This window comes from Salvelinus alpinus, chromosome 17 (assembly GCF_045679555.1).
Source record: "Salvelinus alpinus chromosome 17, SLU_Salpinus.1, whole genome shotgun sequence".
Classification (NCBI taxonomy): domain Eukaryota; kingdom Metazoa; phylum Chordata; class Actinopteri; order Salmoniformes; family Salmonidae; genus Salvelinus; species Salvelinus alpinus.
Genome location: NC_092102.1, coordinates 23,573,315 through 23,597,637, shown reverse-complemented (window position 1 = coordinate 23,597,637; position 24,323 = coordinate 23,573,315). Strand labels below are relative to the sequence as shown.

At 41.9% G+C, this 24,323-nt stretch overlaps 2 protein-coding genes and 1 pseudogene across 11 annotated transcripts in view; 1 reads left to right on the top strand and 2 right to left on the bottom strand.

The window, feature by feature from the left end:
• LOC139542554 (ankyrin repeat and SAM domain-containing protein 1A-like) overlaps positions 1 to 11,156 on the bottom strand; it is a 109,508-nt gene extending 98,352 nt beyond the window's left edge. For 7 of the 10 annotated variants that reach the window (XM_071348122.1, XM_071348127.1, XM_071348130.1 and 4 more), the window contains exon 1: positions 10,763 to 11,155. In XM_071348122.1, the coding sequence (XP_071204223.1) occupies positions 10,763 to 10,938 (176 nt within the window). In that variant the 5' untranslated portion in view covers positions 10,939 to 11,155. Of the gene's footprint in view, positions 1 to 10,762 lie in introns of all 10 variants that reach the window. The other 3 variants (XM_071348125.1, XM_071348126.1, XM_071348131.1) reach the window with 2 other exon arrangements.
• Positions 11,157 to 11,953: 797 nt separating this feature from the next.
• LOC139542553 (transcription initiation factor TFIID subunit 11-like) lies at positions 11,954 to 13,581 on the top strand (annotated as a pseudogene).
• Positions 13,582 to 18,897: 5,316 nt separating this feature from the next.
• Positions 18,898 to 24,323, bottom strand: part of LOC139542549 (bridge-like lipid transfer protein family member 3A) — a 49,065-nt gene continuing 43,639 nt past the window's right edge. Inside the window, exons 15-21 of the mRNA XM_071348119.1 lie at positions 24,063 to 24,229; positions 23,740 to 23,882; positions 23,431 to 23,581; positions 22,436 to 22,698; positions 22,148 to 22,256; positions 21,938 to 22,035; positions 18,898 to 21,441 (exon numbers count right to left, since the gene is read on the bottom strand). Coding sequence (XP_071204220.1) covers positions 21,325 to 21,441; positions 21,938 to 22,035; positions 22,148 to 22,256; positions 22,436 to 22,698; positions 23,431 to 23,581; positions 23,740 to 23,882; positions 24,063 to 24,229 — 1,048 coding nt within the window. The 3' untranslated portion in view covers positions 18,898 to 21,324. The remainder of the gene's footprint in view (positions 21,442 to 21,937; positions 22,036 to 22,147; positions 22,257 to 22,435; positions 22,699 to 23,430; positions 23,582 to 23,739; positions 23,883 to 24,062; positions 24,230 to 24,323) is intronic.

Genomic DNA, 24,323 nt, shown 5'->3' with positions numbered 1-24,323 from the left:
AGATCAGGAAGTGGCAAATAAAAAATAAAATGTCTTCCACCAGTCAACATACTGTCATCCAGAATACACTGAAGAAACCTGCTCTAATAACAGTATATGCATCCATCAATGTTCACATCAATATGATAGTGGGAAGTGCAAATAGACTCTGGAGAAAACAGATTAGCCTGGTTTGTTCAAGACAACCATTTTAGCACTGACATTTCATACTATAAACAGACTTCCTCAAACAAAATAAATAAGAATGAGCTTGGAAAAGCATGAAAATGTCAGCAAAGCAGAAGTTAAAACGAGCTAGGGCTTAAATTGGTGGCCTGTGTGCATTTTATTGAGGACAATTATTTCTCTCTCCTGACTTCAAGTAAAACATGTTTGAAGTCTGGGGGTTGGCTGGGGTCCCAGCAGGTGGGCAGGAGACCGCTGAGAGCAGCAGTGAGGGAGAAGGAGACAGAGGGAGAGACACCATGCCAGGGAGACCATAACTTCTGGGGCAGGAGCTCCCTTGTTGCCTGGGCTCAGAAACATGCCTGGATGAAAGTGTTACTGTATGTCTCTGGAACTAGTTATAAACAGACTTTTTCAAATACTAATGCACACATCATGCCACACACAACTCTGTCTCTCATATTAGGAGGACACACATTTTGTCCTCCAGTACCACTGAGGTTATTCACTGTGAGGGGTGGAAGAAGGGTCATTCAAACAAACACATCGTAGTGGAGAGTTCATTAGAGGTGTCTGTTTCTCTAGTGAAATACCAGACTCACAGTCGAGAGGCGGGTCCCTTTTCTGTTTGTTTTAACACAGTAACCGCAGTGGGAACCTATAAATAACACTGGTTTCTGTCGGGATCCAAGTTCTTATCTGGAACTAATGCGCTGTAGTTTTCCTGTCAAGATTAGCTTCTATTTCTGCCTTCTCATTTTGGGCAGAGAAAATAACATTGGAACAGTTGAGACTTAAAAGTTTTGTGTAATTGTCTTTCTGGAATCTACCCAAATCGCAAAATCTAATTTGATAACCCAATTGGGGGAGGGTTCTATTCTGTTTAGGCCCCCAGTCCACAATGATGATCATTTTAAGGCAAGAGCTTAAGCTAGCCTGTTCCTTATATACTGTTCATCTTTTAAAAACTAAGAATAGGACTGTGAGCACAATCAAAGTTATGCAGTGAAACAATCTACAGTTGAAGTCGAAAGTTTACATACACCTTAGCCAAATACATTTAAACTCAGTTTTTCACAATTCCTGACACTTAATCCTAGTAAAAATTCCCCGTCTTAGGTCAGATAGGATCACCACTTTACTTTAAGAATGTGAAATTTTTGAATAATAGTTGAGAGAATGATTTATTTCAGCTTTTATTTCTTTCATCACATTCCCAGTGGGTCAGAAGGTAGCCTTCCACAATCTTCCCACAATAAGTTGGGTGAATTTTGGCCCATTCCTCCTGACAGAGCTGGTGTAACTGAGTCAGGTTTCTAGGCCTCCTTGCTCGCACACGCTTCTTCAGTTCTGCCCACAAATTTTCTATGGGATTGAGGCTTTGTGATGGCCACTCCAATACCTTGACTTTGTTGTCCTTAAGCCATTTTGCCACAACTTTGGAAGTAGGCTTTGGGTCATTGTCCATTTGGAAGGCCAAGCTTTAACTTCCTGACTGATGTCTTGAGATGTTGCTTCAATATATCCACATAATTTTACTCCTCATGATGCCATCTATTTTGTGAAGTGCACCAGTCCCTCCTGCCGCAAAGCACCCCCACAACATGATGCTGCCACCCCTGTGCTTCACGGTTGGGATGGTGTTCTTCGGCTTGCAAGCATACCCCTTTTTCCTCCAAAATAATGATGGTCATTATGGCCAAACAGTTCTATTTTTGTTTCATCAGACCAGAGGACATTTCTCCAAAAAGTACGATCTTTGTCCCCATGTGCAGTTGCAAACCGTAGTCTGGATTTTTTATGGCGGTTTTAGAGCAGTGATTTCTTCCTTGCTGAGCGGCCTTTCAGGTTATGTCAATATAGGACTCGCTTTACTGTGGATATAGATACTTTTGTACCCGTTTCCGCCAGCATCTTCACAAAGTCCTTTGCTGTTGTTCTGGGATTGATTTGCACTTTTCGCACCAACGTACGTTCATCTCTAGGACACAGAACGCATCTCCTTCCTGAGCGGTATGGCGCCTGCGTGGTACCATGGTGTTTATACTTGCATGCTATTGTTTGTACTGAACGTGGTACCTTCAGGTGTTTGGAAATTGCCGTAAGGATGAACCAGACTTGTGGAGGTCTACAATTTTTTTCTGAGGTCTTGGCTGATTTCTTTTGATTTTCACATGATGTCAAGCAAAGAGGCACTGAGTTTGAAGGTAGGCCTTGAAATACATCCACAGGTACACCTCCAATTGACTCAAATGGTGTGAATTATCAGAAGCTTCTAAGCCATGACATAATTTTCTGGAATTTTCCAAGCTGTTTAAAGGCACAGTCAACTTAGTGTATGTAAACTTCTGACCCACTGGAATTGTGATACAGTGAATTTATAAGTGAAATAATCTGTCTGTAAACAACTGTTGGAAAAATGACTTGTGTCATGCACAAAGTAGATGTCCTAACCAACTTGACAAAACTATAGTTTGTTAAAAAGTTTTTTTTTTGAGTGGTTGAAAAATGCGTTTTAATGACTCCAACCTAAGTGTATGTAAACTTCCGACTTCAACTGTATTTATAGATGTGTAGTGGCAGCAATAGTCATGTAAAAAGCATGAGATGGTGCACACCCAGAGAAAATTATTTTGTGTAGAGGTGCTGACTGTGTGTGTGTGTTATATATAAAACACACACACACACAGTACCAGTCAAAAGTATGGACACACCTACACATTCCAGGGTTTCTGTATTTTACTATTTTCTACATTGTAGAATAATAGTGTAGACATCAAGGCACACTTAACTAGCATGGCTACCACAGCATTCTGCAGCGATCCCATCTGGTTTGCGCTAAGTGGGACGATAATTTGTTTTTCAACAGGAATAACAACCCAACACACCTCCAGGTGTGTAAGGGCTATTTACCAAGAAGGAGAGTGATGGAGTACTGCATCAGATGACCTGGCCTACATAATCACCCGACCTCAACCCAATTGAGATGGTTTGGGATGAGTTGGACCACAGAGTGAAGGTAAAGCAGCCAACAAGTGCTCAGCATATGTGGGAACTCCTTCAAGACGGTTGGGAAAGCATTCCAGGTGATGCTGGTTGAGAATGCCAAGAGTGTGCAAAGCTGTCATCAAGGCAAAGGGTGGCTTCCTTGAACAATCTAAAATATATTTTGATTTGTTTAACACTTTTTTGGTAACTACATGATTCCATATGTTATTTCGTAGTTTTGATGTCTTCACTATTATTCTACAATGTAGAAAAAAGTTAAAAGAAAAACCCATGAATGAGTAGGTGTCCAAACTTTAGACTGGTACTAATATATATATATATATATATATGAGAGAGAGAGAGTGCGAGCGAGAGCGTGTAACTATTTATTTTCATAGTTTACAGCAATGATAATCTGCCACTGTCACATGGCAGGGCCAAGAGAGGCCTCTTCACAGAAGCATCTCTCTGTCTTCACCCCCACATCTGTGGAATTCATCATGGGTAAAGGAGGCCCGCCACCTACGTCTATTAGCCTACTGCTTTCTTCAGCTTTCTCTGACAAGACAAACATGTTGATTGTAAATCTTACATGGCCTCACATTCAGACTGTCATCCCAAATTCAAATACTTTAGGAATACCAACACATGGGTGTTAGATTTTACAGCTACCACTTCTCTCTCCTGGATGGAACCAGAAAGAAGTTCAGAGATCACCATTCCATCCCCTGAACGTGACACTCACTGCATGCTGTTTACCAAACTTTTAACTTAGCTCTTAGCTACTGGAGACACTACCTGGGTGCCAGGCATTCTACTGAACTACCATTTAATTAGCATTCTCTTCCTGGTTCACCACATGCCTGGGTGGGTAGCGTCACATCACTGTTAACATTAAACCACAGACAGATTCTAGGAATGCATAAGTGATTCCTGCAGAGAGCTCTACGGTCTGTGGAGACACCATGGTCTCTTGAGTGGCTGAAATGACTACGTGAATACTTATGACACCCTTTGCTCTGTTTCCCTGCCACGGACAGATATGAACATTCAAATTGCACAAAGTGGACAAACCAGTCATGCTAAATGAAGGACAGAACATGCATGCATAACAAAGAAACCAAATGGCTTTGTTTCATTAAATATGTGCATCGTTCCATTGCAACCACTTCTGTTGTTATTAAACAAACAATATATATATATATATATATATATATATATATATAGAGGGATTTTTTGTTTGAAAAATATTTTTTTAATGAATATCGCAAGCTACAACATAATACCATTTTTGGCACAATTTTTATGTCTCTGCATCCAGTATGAAGGAAGTTGGAGGTAGGTTCAAAAGCCAATGCTAAATAGCGTTAGCACAATGACTCGAAGTCTACAGGAACAGTTAGCATGCTAGCTGTTCCTGTTCATCCACCTCTGGGGAAGTAGATAAATGGCTTCATTGCCAAAATATCAAACCATCCCTTTAATATGGTGGAAATTACAGTGTTTGGAGCTAATTACAGGTTATTTTTCTTTATAGAAAATTCTTAGGCGGGCCGGGCGTCTAAATGTTCATTTTCGGGATGGAAAAACAGTTTCAGTGTCAACTTAAATGACCAAAACCAGAGAGAAAGCATGCAGAAAATATATTGAACTATATATATTTTTTTAATAATACCATCTTTGAGAACTAACAATAAAACAAAAGCTAGACACTCAGAAAACTGGATTTTATTTTTTTAAAGAGGGATCCAGGGCACATACCTATTGATGTTGTTATAATGTTTGAGCAGAGGAACACAGCATTAGTCATGGCAAAACGCATAGAATTTCAGGAAGTTAGCTTTAAAACGGCTAGATTGGATCTCGGTTCCATAGCAAACTATGTAGAATTACTGGAAATTTGATTCAAATCTGCAAAAATGTCCTCTCAGCTCAGTGGAAACATTTGTAGAATTGCAGAAAACATACATTACAACAGCAAAATTCTCTCTGCCGCCAAGATAGCCTATTAGCTAGAAAGGTATGTTAGAGTTTACACTCCCTCTTCCAAAGAACTGTGGGGAAGTTAAAATAATGAAACTTTCTACCAAATCTATTAATTTAAAAATGCATTACTTCTACTTGTCATTATTATTCACCTGATAAGACATTTATTTTTTTTGCTAACATGAGGGGGTCCCTGGGTTGCCGGTTTGCCTGGGTGGGTGTCCCTGGGCAAGAACATTTTGAAAAACCCTGGACTAAGCTAAAAAAAATAATGTGCTAACAAGGCATTGGCTATTTGGTCTCGAGCTGGTAGTTAGCAAGTTACGAGCTGGTAGCTAGCAAGTTACATTTTCACAAGGGCGGTCCAACTACGCAGGGACCGACCAGAAACCCTACATGCAAGAAGATTTGAGTGGAAACACAATTCACTTTCTGTGACCGTTGTTGCACAATTGCAGCTTGGGGCTTATTATAATCACCACTCGGATTTGAGCAGAAGAGCTGAGCCTGGCTGGCACACACATCTTTCCTCCCAGTACCTTCCTCTGTGGTTACTGGTTAGGATCCATCTGATGTCTGTACTCTGTAAACTCTGTCTAGGCTACATATTTCTTCAAATGTGTTTTTTATGCATATTTTAGCAAAACAAGACCAACAAACCTGCAGAACTTAGGGGCCTCAGTGTGTATGTAGCCTACACTCTGGGTCACTCAGGGCAAGAACTTAATTCAAACTTCCTAAAACCTCCTCTGGCAGCAGGTTCTGTCCCTTGACCACTTCCCCACAATGACATTTCACAAATGGTGACAGAAGCGAAACGCAAGCTTACATTTCAGTTGGCCTACTTGAACAACCTAATCCCGACTGCCACAGTATCTAGCTACAAAACAGCCAAAGTCTATCCAGCTTTCTTGACTGACTGAGGACCTACAGTACTATTAAAATAGTCAATTTGGAGAAAAGGGAATGCATTTAAAAAGGTATTTTGTACCACTGCACTGAAAGCTCTCTTTTTCCATTTGGACACTTAGTCTAGAAAAAGCCCAAACTGTTCCTTGGGGCCTGATAAATATGAAAAGCGATCCTCTCTGTGCTGTGTCAATGGGACAAAGGAGCTGGCTGTGAATTTAGGAGACAACCCTTCATCTGGCTAAACCCTGTGAGTGTCAGTTCAGTCAGTGCTGCTCCACGCATTCCTCTGTTAATTTCCCCACAATGGGCATGCCAGGCTCTCTCTCTTTCCCTGGCCTGCCATGGACTCCGTTTACCCCGGCCTCCAGCCCAGTACCAGCAGCTGGGGTTGTTTGGACAACCTGGGACAGGAAGTGCCAGAGAGGAGCTCTTCCTGTGGACCTCCAGGATCGAGACGGATCATGGGGCCAGAGTGAGATGCGGGCAGTACGTTGCAGTAAGTGTACAGTACACTATTTGTAAAGGCATAGCTTGAAGTTAATGTATGACATAGTGCTTCACCACTTCTGCTTCTTTGTTGATCTTGAGCCACTGGAACAAAACACATCCATTGACACATAGAACATGTGATAGAGCCTAGGCTTTTGTAGAGAGGTTTGCACAGCGGCAGTCAAAAGGCCATATAAGCAATCTAAAATAACAGAGGTCAATTCTATTTAAATGGAAGTCAATTCAGGAAGTGAATTGATATTCAACTTGTCAACTGAATACCACATGTTCTGGCATTGACTGGCAGTGGCATGTCATTGAACCCAACCCTGGTAAACAGGAAAGCCTTATCAGGCGTCAGTCTGCTGCTGTTCAGTCTGGAAGGTTAGTATTGATGCTGAGAAGGTAATGTTGACGCCTTGGGCTCCCTGTCTCTCACTAGGATAGCTGTGGGGAATGCTATCCAGTGTCATTCCACCCATTTCTCTTTCTGTTTCAGAGTAACACAACGCAAATGTGGGGCTTCTGAACATGAAGGGTTCAGTGTCTGTTCAATTGCATCTTCCATTCAGGTGTTAAGGAAGAGCAGACATTCTGCAGAGCTGTGCTCCTGCCTGGCTACGAAAACACCACAAGTCTCAACATGTACTCCATTCCATAGGAAGAATGGCAAAAATTCTGCACAAATACAACACACCATCACCAATGCTGACAGTTACTGTGGGAATACAAATACTGTTGCATGCATTGTTCAAAGAAGGGCAACTACCTATGCTGTGCCTGTGCTATTAACAGATGTCAATGTAACAACAACCTAGATGGGTTTTCTGGAAATAATATTGCACCATGTCAAATTTCTACATCAGTTGTAACAACAACCACTTTTTGCAGGTGAAGTAGTTCAACATGAAAGTTGAACATGCACAGATGTGGGCCTAGGCCTAAAGATAAGTTATTTTCCACCATGAAAATAAGCCGAGCAAGCTGCACACAACACAGGCCAACCGTCTTTAGTGAAAGAACTCTATTGAACCGATGTCTGAATCAGTATGGTAATTTCACAGATGCTCCTTAACCAGGGGAGGTCAAACTCATTTGATGGAGGGCCGAATGTCCGTGGGTTTTTGGTCATCAATTAAGACCTAGACAACCAGGTAAGGGGATTTCCTTACTAATTAGTGAACTTAATTCATCAATCAAGTACAAGGGTGGAGCAAAAACCCGCAGACACTCGGCCCTCCATGGAAAGTGTTTGACACGTGCCCTAAATGTATTGTCATTTCATTACATGCGCTAAATCAAATGTCACAAACAATAGAAAATCTCCCCCTGGGCCACTTGGGGGTAAGCATAGGCTACATGTCCATACTTCCATATAGCTCATATATACACAGAGGCAATGCCAACAGTATATTTGAAAAGCTAAAGCGCTCACAGGTCTTCAGAAAAGTGGATATTACTAGGCTGGAGATATTCACAGTCTATAGACCATCGGTATATTTATTTCCAACAAGTGCTAGACAAACATTTTCTAAGAGGTTGGTTGCCAGCCATTGATTCGGTGAGCTAGACCAGGGAGCTTCAAGTTCCTTGGCGTCCACATCACTAAGGACTTAACAGGGTCCACACACACCTGCACAGTCTTGAAGAGGGCACGGCAGCACCTCTACCGTCACAGGAGGCTGAAAAGACTTGGCATGGGCCTTCAGATTATCAAAAACTTCTACAGCTGCACCATTGAGAGCATCTTGACTGGCTGCATCACCACTTGGTATGGCAATTGCACTGCCCTTGACTGAAAAGTAATACAGAGGTGGTGTGGACAGCCTAGTAAATCACTACGGCTGAGCTCCCTGCCATCCAGGACCTCTATAATCAGGCGATGTCAGAGAAAGGCCTGAAAAATTGCCAAAGCCTCCAGATACTCAAGCCATAGACTGTTCACTCTACTACCGTCCGACAAACAGTACTAGAGCATCGGCACAGCTTCTACCCCCAAGCCATAAGACCCGTAAATTGCCAGACTGCTAAATAGTCAATTAATGGTACCCGAACAATCTGCACTGACACTCTTGCACTGACTCTAAGCACACTCACTAGACTTTATATACACACACACACACTACAGTGTCACTCCCTCACATACACTACATACGCACACACATAACACACACGCATACCGACACCACAAACCCACACTCTTTTACACTCATAATTTGCTGTTGCTACTCTGTTCTTTATTTTACTCTTTTACCCGCCTTCATGTACATATCTGCCTCAAATACCTCGTACCTCTGCACATTGATCTGGTACTGGTACTCGCTATATATAGCTTCATTCTTGTGTATTTTATTTTATTCCTCGTTATTTACTTTTATTTATTTATATTTTTTTTTACTCTGCATCGTTGGAAAAGGTTCATAAGCAAGGATTTTACTGTAAAGTCTACACCAGTTGTATTTGGCGCATGTGATAAATACAATTTGATTTGATACAATGGGCTCTTCATTCCCTGTCCACCCACAGATCTGTAACAGACAGGCAGGGATGGAGGCAGCCTTGAATGCATCATGACATCCCTGAATTGGATTTCCGATTAAGAGGGTTTCATGTAATTAGCTAGAGTACATTCAGTGTAGTGTACAGCCTGGCATGAGTAGCACAGTGACGCATCACCTAGGGGCTTTTAGCAAACACTTGTCTCAGCCATGGGACGTAGGCACCTCGATGAGGCTTTTAGGAGGTTGATTGACAAGGCTGCTATGCACCTGTGTGTGGCCAGCATTCTAATTGCAAGTGGTTTATCTAGTCCTAGCGTTTAAAACAGGAAATAATGAAAAACCTCTCTCGTTGGCATGTGTATTGTGGCATAGACATCAAGAGAAATATGTTCTCAACATGTTATCCCCAATCTTTTCCCATGTTTATTCTGTAGGGTTGGTCGTTATGTGTAGCGTAGTTTCAGACAAGGTGCAGGAGGGTCTTCCACTACCCCAACAGCACACTGCCCTTCTCTTGTTTACCATGTACGCACCATAACATAACAACAATGGCCTCTTTAAAATGCCCCTTGAGTTATGTTACTGAGTACACAAAGGGCACCACTGGTCCCAGGGCAATTACTAATAGCCTAGGTCATTGTGTATTCCCTTCATCCCATTTCTCATGCAACCTTTACATGAAAGGGCTGTAGAGCAAAAGTGTCACCAAAATTAGTCTCTCTGACATTATTTCTCACTACTCTCAGTGGGCATTCCAAGTGCACTCCATCTTTCTAATCCCAAAAGCACAAAATGTGTTATTTATTTATTTAATAACCTTGAGCAAGATAGACTCTGAAGTTAAAAAAATAAAACAAAAAGTAAAAAAAGAGCATGCAACTGCCCAGTCCACCGACAAACTCAATTCCTTCCACTTGCTAGTAGAGACAAGTTTCGGAGGGCATGGTGCAACAAAATGTAGGGGGAATAATCATGACCCATTTCACTCACAGATCCTGTTTTATTGCGTTTTTCTTGGTTTATGTAAACGAATTTCACCGTGGCATACGAAAATAAATGGGTCTGGCGTCAAACATTAATAGGCATGTAGCCTATTGGTTAGAGAGTTGGGCCAGTAACCGAAATGTCCCAGAATTGAATACAGAGCCGACAAATCTGTCGATGTGCCCTTGAGCAAGACACGTAACCCTAATTCCGTAATACTATGGCTGACCATGTATAAAATAACACATTTCACTGCACCTGTGACAATAAAAAACATTTTTATAATTATGCTAGGGCGTTCGTAGACTATTTTTCTCAACGTTCCAAAATGTCTAGACAAACCAAAAAGCATGTGAGTAGTTTAGCTGCCCACACAAACAAATGAGGACTCGAGGTTGCAATCTGCTACATATGAATATCTTGAATATGTAACGAGTTTTATGTTGCATTACATTTATTTATTTTTCACTGACGATCATCTAACAAAGAGGCACTTCATTGCGCGTGCATGGCTACGTGAACATGTCATTAAACATGGCGAAGCAAGGGTACACTGCATGGATGCAAACTAACAAATTAATAGCTGCTGCTGCTGTTCTTGCAACCGAAATACAATAAACTGATTGGGAGGTTGTTTACTGAACGTGGCTGTGCCGTTTACAACGCGCCCATGCACCGACGTTCCTGATCGGAACCCCTCGCGCTCTGCCTCCCATTCATCCACTGATCTCCCCTACCTGAGAAGGCTGGACAGCGGGTGAGAAGCATTGTGACCACTGATATTGCTGCTTCCACCAGTCCCCGATGATCCACTGCCACTTCCAGTCGATTGTCGTTTCCCAGAAAGAAGCTTTTCCACAGCGGCAAGATTTCCAGTGCGCGCCGCCTCTAGGAGTTCCTGCTCCTTCCCCATCTCGGATAGAGTAGGGGGTTAGAACACGGGAGAAAAAATACTTTGCGGTTCTCTACCAATCTCACAGGCGTACTGAGGAAAACAATGGTTCCCTGCACGACTGGATCACTCTCCCAGCAACACAATTCTCCAGGATTGTTCTGATCTTCCACTGTAGCTCCGGGGAAAAGTTTCGTTCAGTACCACGGAGCAAACTTCCTTTGCCCAGTCTCATTCGCGCGTCACTTCCTCGAAACTGGCCCTATCTGACGTCGATCAGTCATTTTTTTCATAATTTCTAATTTTGGTAATTATTCTATTACCAAATATGCGCTAAATATATATTTGTACTAAATACAATAAGTGCACATTAAGTACACTGTGCATGTGCACATGGTTGTACATGCAATAATAACCTATGTTGGCATCCTTTTTCTCTCCTTTAAAAACAAAACTGTAGGATCGTTAAACACAAAATATATGTGGGTGCCAGAGTTCAATGTATTTTCCAGTTAATAAGAGGCTATTGACATATTGATATAATTTAAAACTTCGATTACCAAATTACATTTAGCCAGAGCATCATCTGAAAAAAAGCATAGTATTTTATTTCCCATTGACAAGCAAAGCATTATGCCTAGTTGAATGGAAATACTCAACTAAAGCACTGGACAAAATATAACTGAGTGTGTGTATCTTTACTCAACTGACAGAGAAAATACATAACTATAAACAAAATCGCAAATTGTTTTCAGTATTCTCTCAATAAAGAACAATACAGTTGGAAAGGAGTTGTCACTAGTTACCACAAACACAATGTCCAAATTGGCTATATCGTAAAAAATCATGAAAATAAAAATTAGCTTTTTGGTTTAATTTAAGGTTAGGGTTAGGCGTAAGGTTAGCAGTGTGATTAAGGTTAGGTTTAAAAAAAGACATTTTAGAAATGGGCGGGGTTTATGATTTTGTGGCTATGGTAACTAGTGACGACCCGGGAAAAGGAAGTGGATTTCAGCAGCAGCTTCCGGCCGCGAATGTTCTAAAAAAATGGTTTGATGTTGCTTCAAAACATTTTTCTTTCGCGCTTTAGCTAGTATTTTACTAAAGCAGCTAACCGTCAATAAACGAGATATACTGAGTTCCAATTGGCTAGTAAGTTAGCCTAGTTAACGTTAGCTGTGAAGTCATTTTTTTGCTAGCAGCTAACTTAGCTAGTTTGTTTCTGGAGTCGACCATTGCCGCTTTGACTGTTGCAGAATTATAAGTTCGATTGGTGTGGTAAGATTTCAAATGAGCTATGGCAGACCCGGCTCTGATAAAGACTGAATCCAACTCTGCGAAATCATTGGCTGCTGGAGAAAGTCTTAAAACCGAAGACACTTTAGAAGTACCCGTGACCTCGGATGCAGACACTGAAGATCCATCCTCGCAATCAATCAACAAACAGGTAACGTTAAGTGCAGAAAGGCACTTAAGGCCAAAATAGGACCCACCTCAACATAAGTGTGATCACACATTCAAGCCACACCTAATTCCACAAGTTTTCAACACAACATATAATTCAGAGAACTATGATTTTTCATGATGGAGGACGGACATAAAATAACTTATAAAGAGTGTCATGATATAGAAAGAAAATTGGCCCCAAAAGTACTGGAACACTACAACAACCTCACAACAGAGCTCACTAGCCGCATTCAAGATATAGTTAACTATTTGTTACATCTTCCCTACAATCCTCTGTTTACTTCGCGTGACCTGCTGAAGGACTCTGTGGCTGGAGATGAGGATGAGGGAACCGCAGGTCACCCTGCTTCCAAAAAGCTGAAAGTGGAGCCTGAGAAGAAAACGGAGAGGTGCCAAAAGGTTGACATACAGAAGATGCAGTAAGATTCAGATACTCTACATTATATTACCGAAGCGTTTGTGGTAACTGCACAAAGACAAATATTTGTTGCAAGAATTCGTACATTAACATTTCCCCCTCGTGTTGTCCAGGGTTTGTCTCCTCATTTTCTGAGGAGCAGCTTTAACTGCTATGAGATGTACAGACGCTCTGCCTTCCCTAAAGTTGCTATAAAGAAGGTAAGACCTTTAGGCAGTTATGTAATATTTCATCTGAATCTGTTCAATTTCAATCAGAAAATTCACTGATGCATGTATTTCAACATATCTTTACCTGGTTGTTACAGCTGATACAGTCCATCACAGGATCCTCAGTCTCTCAAAATGTGGTTATCGCCATGTCCGGTATTTGCTGGAGAAATAGTGGAAGAAGGTGAGTAAAGGACATCGCTGGGTCAATATTGACCAGATGAGTTCTTGATTGTCTTGCATCTCCACCAACAAAGACTTTGCGGCATTTTGACTACTCTGACGTTCTTCTGTTTGGCCCTGCAGCTGTGGACGTGTGTGAGAAGAGGGGAGACATGCCTCCCCTGCAGCCCAAGCACATGAGGGAGGCTGTCAGGAGGCTAAAGAACAGAGCAGAATCCCAATATAAAGCACAAGAACATTCTCTTCCACTGAGCCACTCATGCCTTGCTGATTATAGACGGACAGAGCCAAGCAGGGATGTATTCCACCTTTCAGATGGTGGCAACTTACACACCACTTTATCATGTTCATTCTCTCTATTCCAATATCCACTGGCATTGGGAATGTCTGGCCATGAAGGCAAATGCAGTATACTGCTTTCAGGAATAGTCCAACTCCAAAGTCAATCTCTGTGTTAGTTGAGGGTATTTCTTGGATATACTTGTCAATAATAGAACAACATCAAGGTTTGATGAAAATATTAGTTCTACTTAGTGTTTGTATATGTGAAGCTTTATTATTTGAGCTGAAGCATAAAGCTGAAAGAATGTATCCAAAATTGGTACCTTCTAGTGACTCATGGAAAAAAGTGTTTTAATACAAAATTTGTGTCAGTAACTGACGTATTTCAATAAATAAAATGTATTATCTTCTCATTAGATGACAGGTAAAGTCTCGTAAATTCAAATCAAATCAAATCAAATTTTATTAGTCACATACACATGGTTAGCAGATGTTAATGCGAGTGTAGCGAAATAATTGTGCTTCTAGTTCCGACAATGCAGTAATAACAACAAGTAATCTAACCTAACAATTCCACAACTACTACCTTATACACACAAGTGTGAAGGGATAAAGAATATGTACATAAAGATATATGAATGAGTGATGGTACAGAACGGCATAGGCAAGATGCAGTAGATGGTATAGAGTACGGTATATACAGTGGGGAGAACAAGTATTTGATACACTGCCGATTTTGCCGATTTTCCTACTTACAAAGCATGTAGAGGTCTGTAATTTTTATCATAGGTACACTTCAACTGTGAGAGACGGAATCTAAAACAAAAATCCAGAAAATCACATTGTATGATTTTTAAGTAATTCATTTGCATTTTATTGCATGACATAAGTATTTGATCACCTACCAACCAGTAAGAATTCCGGCTCTCACAGATCTGTTAGTTTTTCTTTAAGAAGCCCTCCTGTTCTCCACTCATTACCTGTATTAACTGCACCTGTTTGAACTCGTTACCTGTATAAAAGACACCTGTCCACACACTCAATCAAACAGACTCCAACCTCTCCACAATGGCCAAGACCAGAGAGCTGTGTAAGGACATCAGGGATAAAATTGTAGACCTGCACAAGGCTGGGATGGGCTACAGGACAATAGGCAAGCAGCTTGGTGAGAAGGCAACAACTGTTGGCGCAATTATTAGAAAATAGAAGAAGTTCAAGATGATGGTCAATCACCCTCGGTCTGGGGCTCCATGCAAGATCTCACCTCGTGGGGCATCAATGATCATGAGGAAGGTGAGGGATCAGCCCAGAACTACACGGCAGGACCTGGTCAATGACCTGAAGAGAGCTGGGACCACAGTCTCAAAGAAAACCATTAGTAACACACTACGCCGTCATGGATTAAAATCCTGCAGCGCACACAAGGTCCCCCTGCTCAAGCAGGCGCATGTCCAGGCCCGTCTGAAGTTTGCCAATGACCATCTGGATGATCCAGAGGAGGAATGGGAGAAGGTCATGTGGTCTGATGATTAAAAAATAGAGCTTTTTGGTCTAAACTCCACTCGCCGTGTTTGGAGGAAGAAGAAGGATGAGTACAACCCCAAGAACACCATCCCAACCGTGAAGCATGGAGGTGGAAACATCATTCTTTGGGGATGCTTTTCTGCAAAGGGGACAGGACGACTGCACCGTATTAAGGGGAGGATGGATGGGGCCATGTATTGCGAGATCTTAGCCAACAACCTCCTTCCCTCAGTAAGAGCATTGATGATGGGTCGTGGCTGGGTCTTCCAGCATGACAACGACCCGAAACACACAGCCAGGGCAACTAAGGAGTGGCTCCGTAAGAAGTATCTCAAGGTCCTGGAGTGGCCTAGCCAGTCTCCAGACCTGAACCCAATAGAAAATCTTTGGAGGGAGCTGAAAGTCCGTATTGCCCAGCGACAGCCCCGAAACCTGAAGGATCTGGAGAAGGTCTGTATGGAGGAGTGGGCCAAAATCCCTGCTGCAGTGTGTGCAAACCTGGTCAAGAACTACAGGAAACGTATGATCTCTGTAATTGCAAACAAAGGATTCTGTACCAAATATTAAGTTCTGCTTTTCTGATGTATCAAATACTTATGTCATGCAATAAAATGCTAATTAATTACTTAAAAATCATACAATGTGATTTTCGGGATTTTTGTTTTAGATTCCGTCTCTCACAGTTGAAGTGTACCTATGATAAAAATTACAGACCTCTACATGCTTTGTAAGTAGGAAAATCTGCAAAATCGGCAGTGTATCAAATACTTGTTCTCCCCACTGTACATATGAGATGAGTACTGTAGGGTATGTAAACATAAAGTGGCATAGTTTAAAGTGGCTAGTGGTACATGTATTACATAAAGATGGCAAGATGCAGTAGATGATATAGAGTACAGTATATACATATACATATGAGATGGGTAATGTAGGGTATGTAAACATTATATTAAGTGGCATTGTTTAAAGTGGCTAGTGGTACATTTTTACATAATTTCCATCAATTCCCATTTTTAAAGTGGCTGGAGTTGAGTCAGTATGTTGGCAGCGGCCGCTAAATGTTAGTGGTGGCTGTTTAACAGTCTGATGGCCTTGAGATAGAAGCTGTTTTTCAGTCTCTCAGTCCCTGCTTTGATGCACCTGTACTGACCTCGCCTTCTGGATGATAGCGGGGTGAACAGGCAGTGGCTTGGGTGGTTGTTGTCCTTGATGATCTTTATGGCCTTCCTGTGACATCGGGTGGTGTAGGTGTCCTGGAGGGCAGGTAGTTTGCCCCCGGTGATGCGTTCTGCAGACCTCACTACCCTCTGGAGAGCCTTACGGTTGTGGGCGGAGCAGTTGCCGTACCAGGCGGTGATACAGCCCGACAGGATGCTCTCGATTGTGCATCTGTAGAAGTTTGTGAGTGCTTTTGGTGACAAGCCGAATTTCTTCAGCCTCCTGAGGTTGAAGAGGCGCTGCTGCGCCTTCTTCACAACGCTGTCTGTGTGGGTGGACCAATTCAGTTTGTCCGTGATGTGTACACCGAGGAACTTAAAACTTTCCACCTTCTCCACTACTGACCCATCGATGTGGATAGGGGGGGTGCTCCCTCTGCTGTTTCCTGAAGTCCACAATCATCTCCTTTGTTTTGTTGACGTTGAGTGTGAGGTTATTTTCCTGACACCACACTCCGAGGGCCCTCACCTCCTCCCTGTAGGCCGTCTCGTCGTTGTTGGTAATCAAGCCTACCAAATTGAGCTTGTGTGTGTGTGCATGTTATAGGACACTAACCTCAAACCTAATCTCTGACCAATAAATGTGTAAAAACCAGTCACCACCCTACACTAGGAGAATAGACGGCACACAAAGGTTGCGTCAATATTTTATCACTTAGAAAAATTCTCACATACTAATTTGGTTCACAGAACCAAGTTTACATGAGTCTTATTGAATGACATTAAAACATGTTGGGTGAGGAATTCTAAGCAAATGTTACACAAAACACAGTCAGAGGGTCTCAAATGTATCAGGACATTATCTTCTCTCGGATGATTCTCTCACTGTCGCACTAAGCAAGTGCAATTTCCAGTTAATGTACCACACTTAAAAGTGCAAATAATCCACAGAGCAAAATAACAATCCATTCAGTTATTACATGCACGCACTCACTCCTTCCACAACAATGAGAATACTATATTTTTGCAAAGTCATTCTAATGACTAAAGGGTCAGAGTATGCCAGGCCCTCATGCATGGCACTATTTGGCTGGCTCAGGGCTGTTGTCATGGTAACTTGACAGGCTGCCCCCTGTGAAGAGGAAGCTGGCTGGGGGCTGAGTGGTCACCCTGCTGCGGACTGAGAGGGTTTACAGAGTTGTTCTAAGGAGGGGGTGAGCATGGATTTTAGACGAGCTTAGTCAGTCAGACAACTGCAGCTTTCTAACTAGGGACATCATTTTCCTTCCACATCACTTACAATAACCAGGTTTAGACGGATTGGCTGACAACGTCAAGAAAATGTGCGCGCATCGATATGGCAGGAAGGCGTGCATTATGATTCTGAAAGGTCAGATGGCAGCTATGTGGGAAATCAAATGTGGCTCGTTTCAGCTCGTATCACATTATCCATTATATTGACCAGATACTCTAGTGGCTGCTCAAACAATTAAACCTCTTCAAAAATGGAAGGCAGTCGGGAGGCGGTGGGACCATTCTAGCCAATGAGCGTGCAGATACAAGCACAACGGTTTCCACTAGTTATCATCACAGCCACAAAGTCAAAATTGGTTACGTGAAAATAAATAAACAAAAACGTGCTTTTTGGTCTTAATTTAAGGTTAGGCATACGGTTAGCAGTGTGGTTGAGGTTAAGTTTAAAATCACATTTTAAGAAGATACATTTTAGAAATGGGCGGTGTTTGCTTTTGAAGCTGTGGTAGTTTGTGAAGACCAGGCACAAACTATATAAAACGTGTTTTTTCTCAAAGTTACCGGGTTGTCACGAGTCCTACTTATATCAGTACACTACTAACAACGTAGTCATTGCGAAAGTTCTATTTTTATCAAATAGCTCTTAGCCGTGGTATATTGGCCATATACCACAAACCCCTGAGGTGCCTTATTGCTGTTATATACTGGTTACCAACGCAATTAGAGCAGTAAAAATAAATGTTTTGTCAAACCCGTGGTATACGGTACTTTCAGCCAATCATCATTCAGGGCTCGAACCATCCAGTTTATAATGTTACTGATACCATGTCTTGTTTTGAGAGTTTGACCAATGTCATGCCTATGCTAATATAGCAAAAATTCACTAGCTAACCAATAACTGTAACAATGTATTTGAGAGACAAGTGCTTATTGTGCAAATGTATTTGTTTAAAAATAAATACATTTTGAGACAAAATGTTGTCAAGTGTCTAAGCCTACACCCTGTCTGTTTCGCCTGCATCGCTTGTTGTTCTTAATTATACACTGGGTGGGTCGAGCCCTGAATGCCGATTGGCTGACAGCCGGGGTATAACAAACCGTATACCACGTGTATGACAAAACATTTATTTGTACTGTTCTAATTACGTTGGTAACCAGTTTATAATAGCAATAAGGCACCTCCGGGGTTTGTGGTATATGGCCAATATACCACGGCTAAGGGCTGTATCCAGGCACTCTAGTTGCGTAGTCCCTAAGAACGCCACTTAGCCGTGGTATAATGGCCATATACCACACCCACTCCGGCCTTATTGCTTAAACAACCAACCCGTCTATATAACGCAACATTTTTTGTGACAAAACCATCAGTAGAGTTGAACATTTATTTTTGATTCGGTACATGGGAATTTAACCGCAAAAGTTATTTTTATGTGCACTACATCGCGCACAACCTTTAACCGCAACAAATCAATATGATGGAAACGACTGGTGGGAAAATGGGCATATTGTTTTAATGCGTCTTATAGAATATTCACATGAAAATCTGTCGCCAATTGGATGGAAACCTAGCTACAGCCAAGGCCATGCAAAAAAATTAACTAAAAGCAAATATCTACAATCAAAAAAACAATTGGGTAGCAGTATGTATTTTCTGAGAGTTGTTGATATTATTGAGAACGGAATCACTGCTTTGTTACACTGAATGTGACCTTGAGGGAATGTTCAAATACAAACATGCATGACGAGGGAAAAAACTGACACATTAGACAATTGTTCATTTGTTAACCTTAGGCATTTGCACTTTTACATTTAAAAAAAATAAAAATAGCTTAAAACTGTTCTCAGGCTATGGGTAAAACATAATTGCTTCATGCTACATCCCTCAATCAGAATGTAACACTATCATTCATACATTAATATCAGAAGGCAACCAGAGAAACAACCCCAGAGGCTTGGTACAGTGGTATATTATTATGGCCACCAGAGGTCTCGCAGTTCCACTCAGAAGAGAGTGGAGAATGATGCTAAAGGCTCAACCAAGGGTTAGTTAACTTGTTAGCACCATACCACATACGCAAGTCTCTTCTTGACCCATTTGACTTTCTCCCTATTCACACTTGTTTTGCTGAGTGTGACTTTGATCTAAATAACGTTAACCCAATGTCTCTCCTCTCAAGTACCAATATTCTGAGACAACAGAAACGTTTTAGAAATAATAAACTTTGTCACCTCCACATTAGATATCCTATAATTACTAACAAAAATCTAATTATATAACCACATTAAATAATATAACTCCAATTAGTACAAAGGCTTCACAGGTGTTCCATAGTAATAGAAAGGTACCCAATGGGTAGAATACAACAAATTGGCATTAGTGCACCTGTCAGTTTTAGTGTAGATAAAAGCATTAGCATTATACATATTTTGTGTATATATACGCAATTAAGATGCAGTATCTCTATGTATTCTTTGATCTGATGGCTGTGCAATGTGTTTGTTGAGATTGCTAGTAGCAACACTGTCTTATCAAAAATTATTTAAAATAGCTGCAAAAAGTAAATATTCATGACTGCCTGTAACAGTTCATATCAAAATAATAACACTACATTTCATCCATACTGGGATCCAAAACAGGGGCGTCTAACCATAGATAAATATACCCCAATCCATTCCCCTGTATCTAAAAGTTAGGGATAGCAGAAAGACTTATTGAAGTCTAATTCTACGGATGGTCAGTGAGGTATTAGTATATGCCTAGATGGTGTTTCTCCATGCAGATGGGTGAGTAAAGGAGATCAACTAATACCTGTCTGAGTGCAGGGTACACCTCTCAAGTAACAAACTAAACCAGTTAATGTACCATAACCATTGTCTTAACTGTCCTCAAAAGATCAGAAAGCATGTGTCATCTGAACATTCAACCACCAAATTTAGTTTTACAGTAACAAAAAGTCATACACGTTTTTTTTTTTTTAAATGCAAGAAAAATAAGACTGGGGAATGTTTTGACCTGGTATCTGAGAACAGTGTGGAGAGAGCTTTCCCCATCTCGGATACACAACCATTCAAAAGGATAGACATGAGGAGGTGTGTCTGGTGACCCCACAGACAGGAGCTCCATGTTTACAGTGCAGTACTGCTTTAAGTCAGTGTTTTTCTTTCCCTTTCCCACTTCTATTTAATACACAATCATCCTAAACAACGTTACATGAATGCATCTAAAATAACAGCTACTAACTATACAGACGTACAGTCATGTACAACTATGAACAGGATCTACTTTACAATAGCGAACAGTTTATAGTTGCAGCTTGGTGGGTGTTTGTAAACCCACACACCAACATTCCTAGCGCTCTAGTGGCCTTCACAGGGCATGCCTGACAGTGAAAGATTTGTACAGGAAACAACATCAACGGACTCTTAACACTACTAAACTGACAGTTCTCTGCATAGAAAACTGCATAGTACACAAATTTTGGCATGTGTTCTTCAAATAAAAGATTTGCTAAAGATAGATGGCCAGTGAGGTGCAGCACAACAACGAGTCAACTATTCTCTATGGTGGTTTAAATTCAAACTAGGTATAAATAGCTTTAAATGTACAGCAATACCCGTCATATACCTCAGTGTGTAAAGAGTGACTACAGTAGGGCTCCTGTTTTCTACAGGGGCCCCCTATATGTTCTCTGGAAGTGACACACTGTTTGTTTGTGCAATTCATTACAAGAGCTTTAACTTTGGAACCATCAGGGTGGATTCCACTGTTAGGTACTCATCACTGTTCTTAAGAAATTGTCATATGCCTGGGTTCAGACAGCTAATTTTGTCCAGACATTTCTTTCAGTTCCTTTACTCCCTTATTGATGCAGTGCCAGTATATTGCCCTCTGCTGGCCGGGGAAGTAAAGCGGTCACAGGTCAAACATGGGGTCATACTTCCTGACTTCCAAGAGGAGACGCTCTCGGTCAGTGAGGGCTTGAGAGAGGGCCGACTGAGCTTCCGATAGCTGCGACTCCAGGAAAGTATTCTGAAGGGAAAAGGTTGTTGTCTTTATTGCTTTTCACTTCTAAATAATGTTTATTTGCCAGGGCAAGTATGCTAAATCTCTTCAGCTGTAATTGCTACCCTGATTTGGCCCCTCTTAGCCTTAACAAGAGAACCAGACAAGAACAAGAGTACTACAACTGTCTCGGTAGGAATTGATCCTTCTGCTATTACAACAGGAACACAGGATCTGTATCAGTAGATGCATGGTTGATGGCAGTGTGGCCTTATCTTTATCTAATCATCCAAAATGTAACTTAAAAGTATTCCATTTAAGCCCTGTGAGTACATGCGTTTCTATATCAACCGTTTCACACACATTTAAGGTTAAAAACCATAAGTACAATGCAACTATTGTAGGGACTGTGCTATCGTGAATAATCACTTTATGTATGCTATGCTTTCATTTTACATGGTGGTTCGAACTAGCCTAATCCTTACTGATACTGGTGAGCCAGTGTGTAGGTGTAGAGATCTACCGTGATCTGCGATTGTTGGACAGAACAAAAACTGTCTGGCTTCTCCAAACATACCACAGCACCACCTGCTGAGTCTCTTGGGACTGTGCCTTCACCACCTGCAAGACAAGACCATACATATTTAGAAATGTTATTCGATGTCATTCAAGCAGTGAGAGACAAAATCATTGTAATATTCAAAGACATGTCCGTCTCCTCTCCCCCAATCACCTTTGATTCTCAATATGCCGTCATCAGATCGCTCCACAACCACCTGGTCTATGGTAAAGGTGACAGGTTGGGGCTGGGGGGCCGTGGGGTAGACCTTGGGACCATCATCCTAAACAGGGGGGGAAAACACTGGTTAACTCCATTACATGGATGGCAGGCTAACTGTCATTTAGTCAATCTGTATCCTATGGAACGCTGTTGGGATCTTACCACGTATAAAAACAGGCTACACATCAAATAACATTATCTGACCCCAACAGAGTTCCATAGTCTCCGTTACCAGCTGACCTTCAGAGTGATAGTGACATTTTCCAGCCAGATCTTAATGGGTTGGACGTCAGCACTGAGCTCATCCTCCAGGAAGGGCCCCAGGGTGGCCAGGGTAGAAACCAACAGATCCACCCGACAGCCTCGCACACCCAGCTCCAGGTGACCCACCAACGCAGACAGAGAACCATGCCGCGCTGCAGAAGGACCCATCTCCATCCGTATGCCCACCACGGGAACTGCCCTGCAGCCTTGCCTCTGGCCAACGGTAGACCCACCTGGCGCTACGGACATCATGTAAAAAATGGTGTGTTGTGTAGTCAAAGAATGGGTATTATGGATGCAGAGTGGTCTAAAAGTAGCATTGAGAATCTTTAGTAGTTACACTGGGAGAGTGAGGTGATTACAGGAGTGATTATATCACAATATGAGTATGTATTTGTATTTATTATGGATGCCTATTAGCTGCTCTCTTCCTGGGGTCTAAGCACATTAAGACACACACATCACACAAAAAAACAAATAATATAAAACAGTACATCATATAACATCATTACACCACTACATTTCTACAACACAAAACGTATAACACTACAATATATTCAATATTAAAATGTACGTGCGTGTAGTGTGTGCTAGCCACTGTGTGAATTTGCAAGTGTGTTTGCCTGTGTGTCTCTTCACAGTCTGCGTTGCCCCATAAGGTGTCGTTTTTATTTTTGTGAGTGGATATAACAGGTGTTTTACAGGGAATCGGAGAGAATGAGTGGGTTGGGAGGACAGAGTGTTCTCTGACAAAAGGAACCATTTTTATTCGAAATTGAGAGCCAGTGTGTTGAGACAGATGTTGTGTGACTGATGCTCAGTAAGGTGCAGGGTCTTTAGGTAGTTAAGTTCTACTTCATTTTCGATGACTGACAGAGGCAGTGTTTTTACGCTGGATTATTATCCAAATCTGCGTCTGGCGGTCATCCAGAATGGATAAAAGCATAGTTCCATCCGTAGCTTGCAGTTACCTGGCATCAGTTCGGCCAGCAGGTCAGAGACCCTGACGTTGCCCATCTGTCTTAGGATGAGATCCTGGGCCTCCACTGCCACCACCAGGTCCTCTCCCTTCAGGTCTGCCACACAGGCCATCCCACTGAGCACCAGCAACAACACAGAGGTCTGCACAGCACACCACAGCACAATCAGTTAATCACAATAACAATTCTGCTTGGCTCAGCTTACAAATACAGTATGATTGCTGAGCATATACAGTGAAAGCGCTGACAATGCCTCTGTAATGTCACACTGGACAGTGTATGTATGTAAATGGGACCCACTGTGTCCTGTGTGATGTCCTCAATGCTCTGGGACAGGGAGCTGCTCAGGTCAGCTGAGGACCCCCCCTCTGTCCTCAGGGCAGGACTGCCTCCACTGGGCCCCGGGGTGCCGTTGGGTCGCATCATGGACTCTACCCCTGACTCTGAAACCACAACAGAACACACAGGGACTCTATTGTCCAGTGGGATTCAAGATTATTGTTTTTAAATCATCTTACTAGATAGATAGTATATCTTTATTTTTAAATGTTCTGTATTCTCTTGATACAATATGCATGTGTGTTGTAGAGTTTGAAGTGACTGTTGATATTGTGGGGAGTTACCATCCATGAGGATGACAACGTTCTCGCTGGAGTCGCTTTCCACTGAGAGGTGGTCGTTGGGCAGGCTGCCGTCCAGGATAGCACTGTCAAATGAGTGCTGTGAGAGAGACTGGTTCATGGACTGGAGCCGCAGGCTGGCCGTGTGGGACACCTCGTCGCGCTGCTCCCTACACAAACAGAAACAGAGGGTGAGTTTGGGTCAACAGCCTGTATGTTCATTCACACCAGTAAAACCACATCCATACAGTTTACAATATGGAC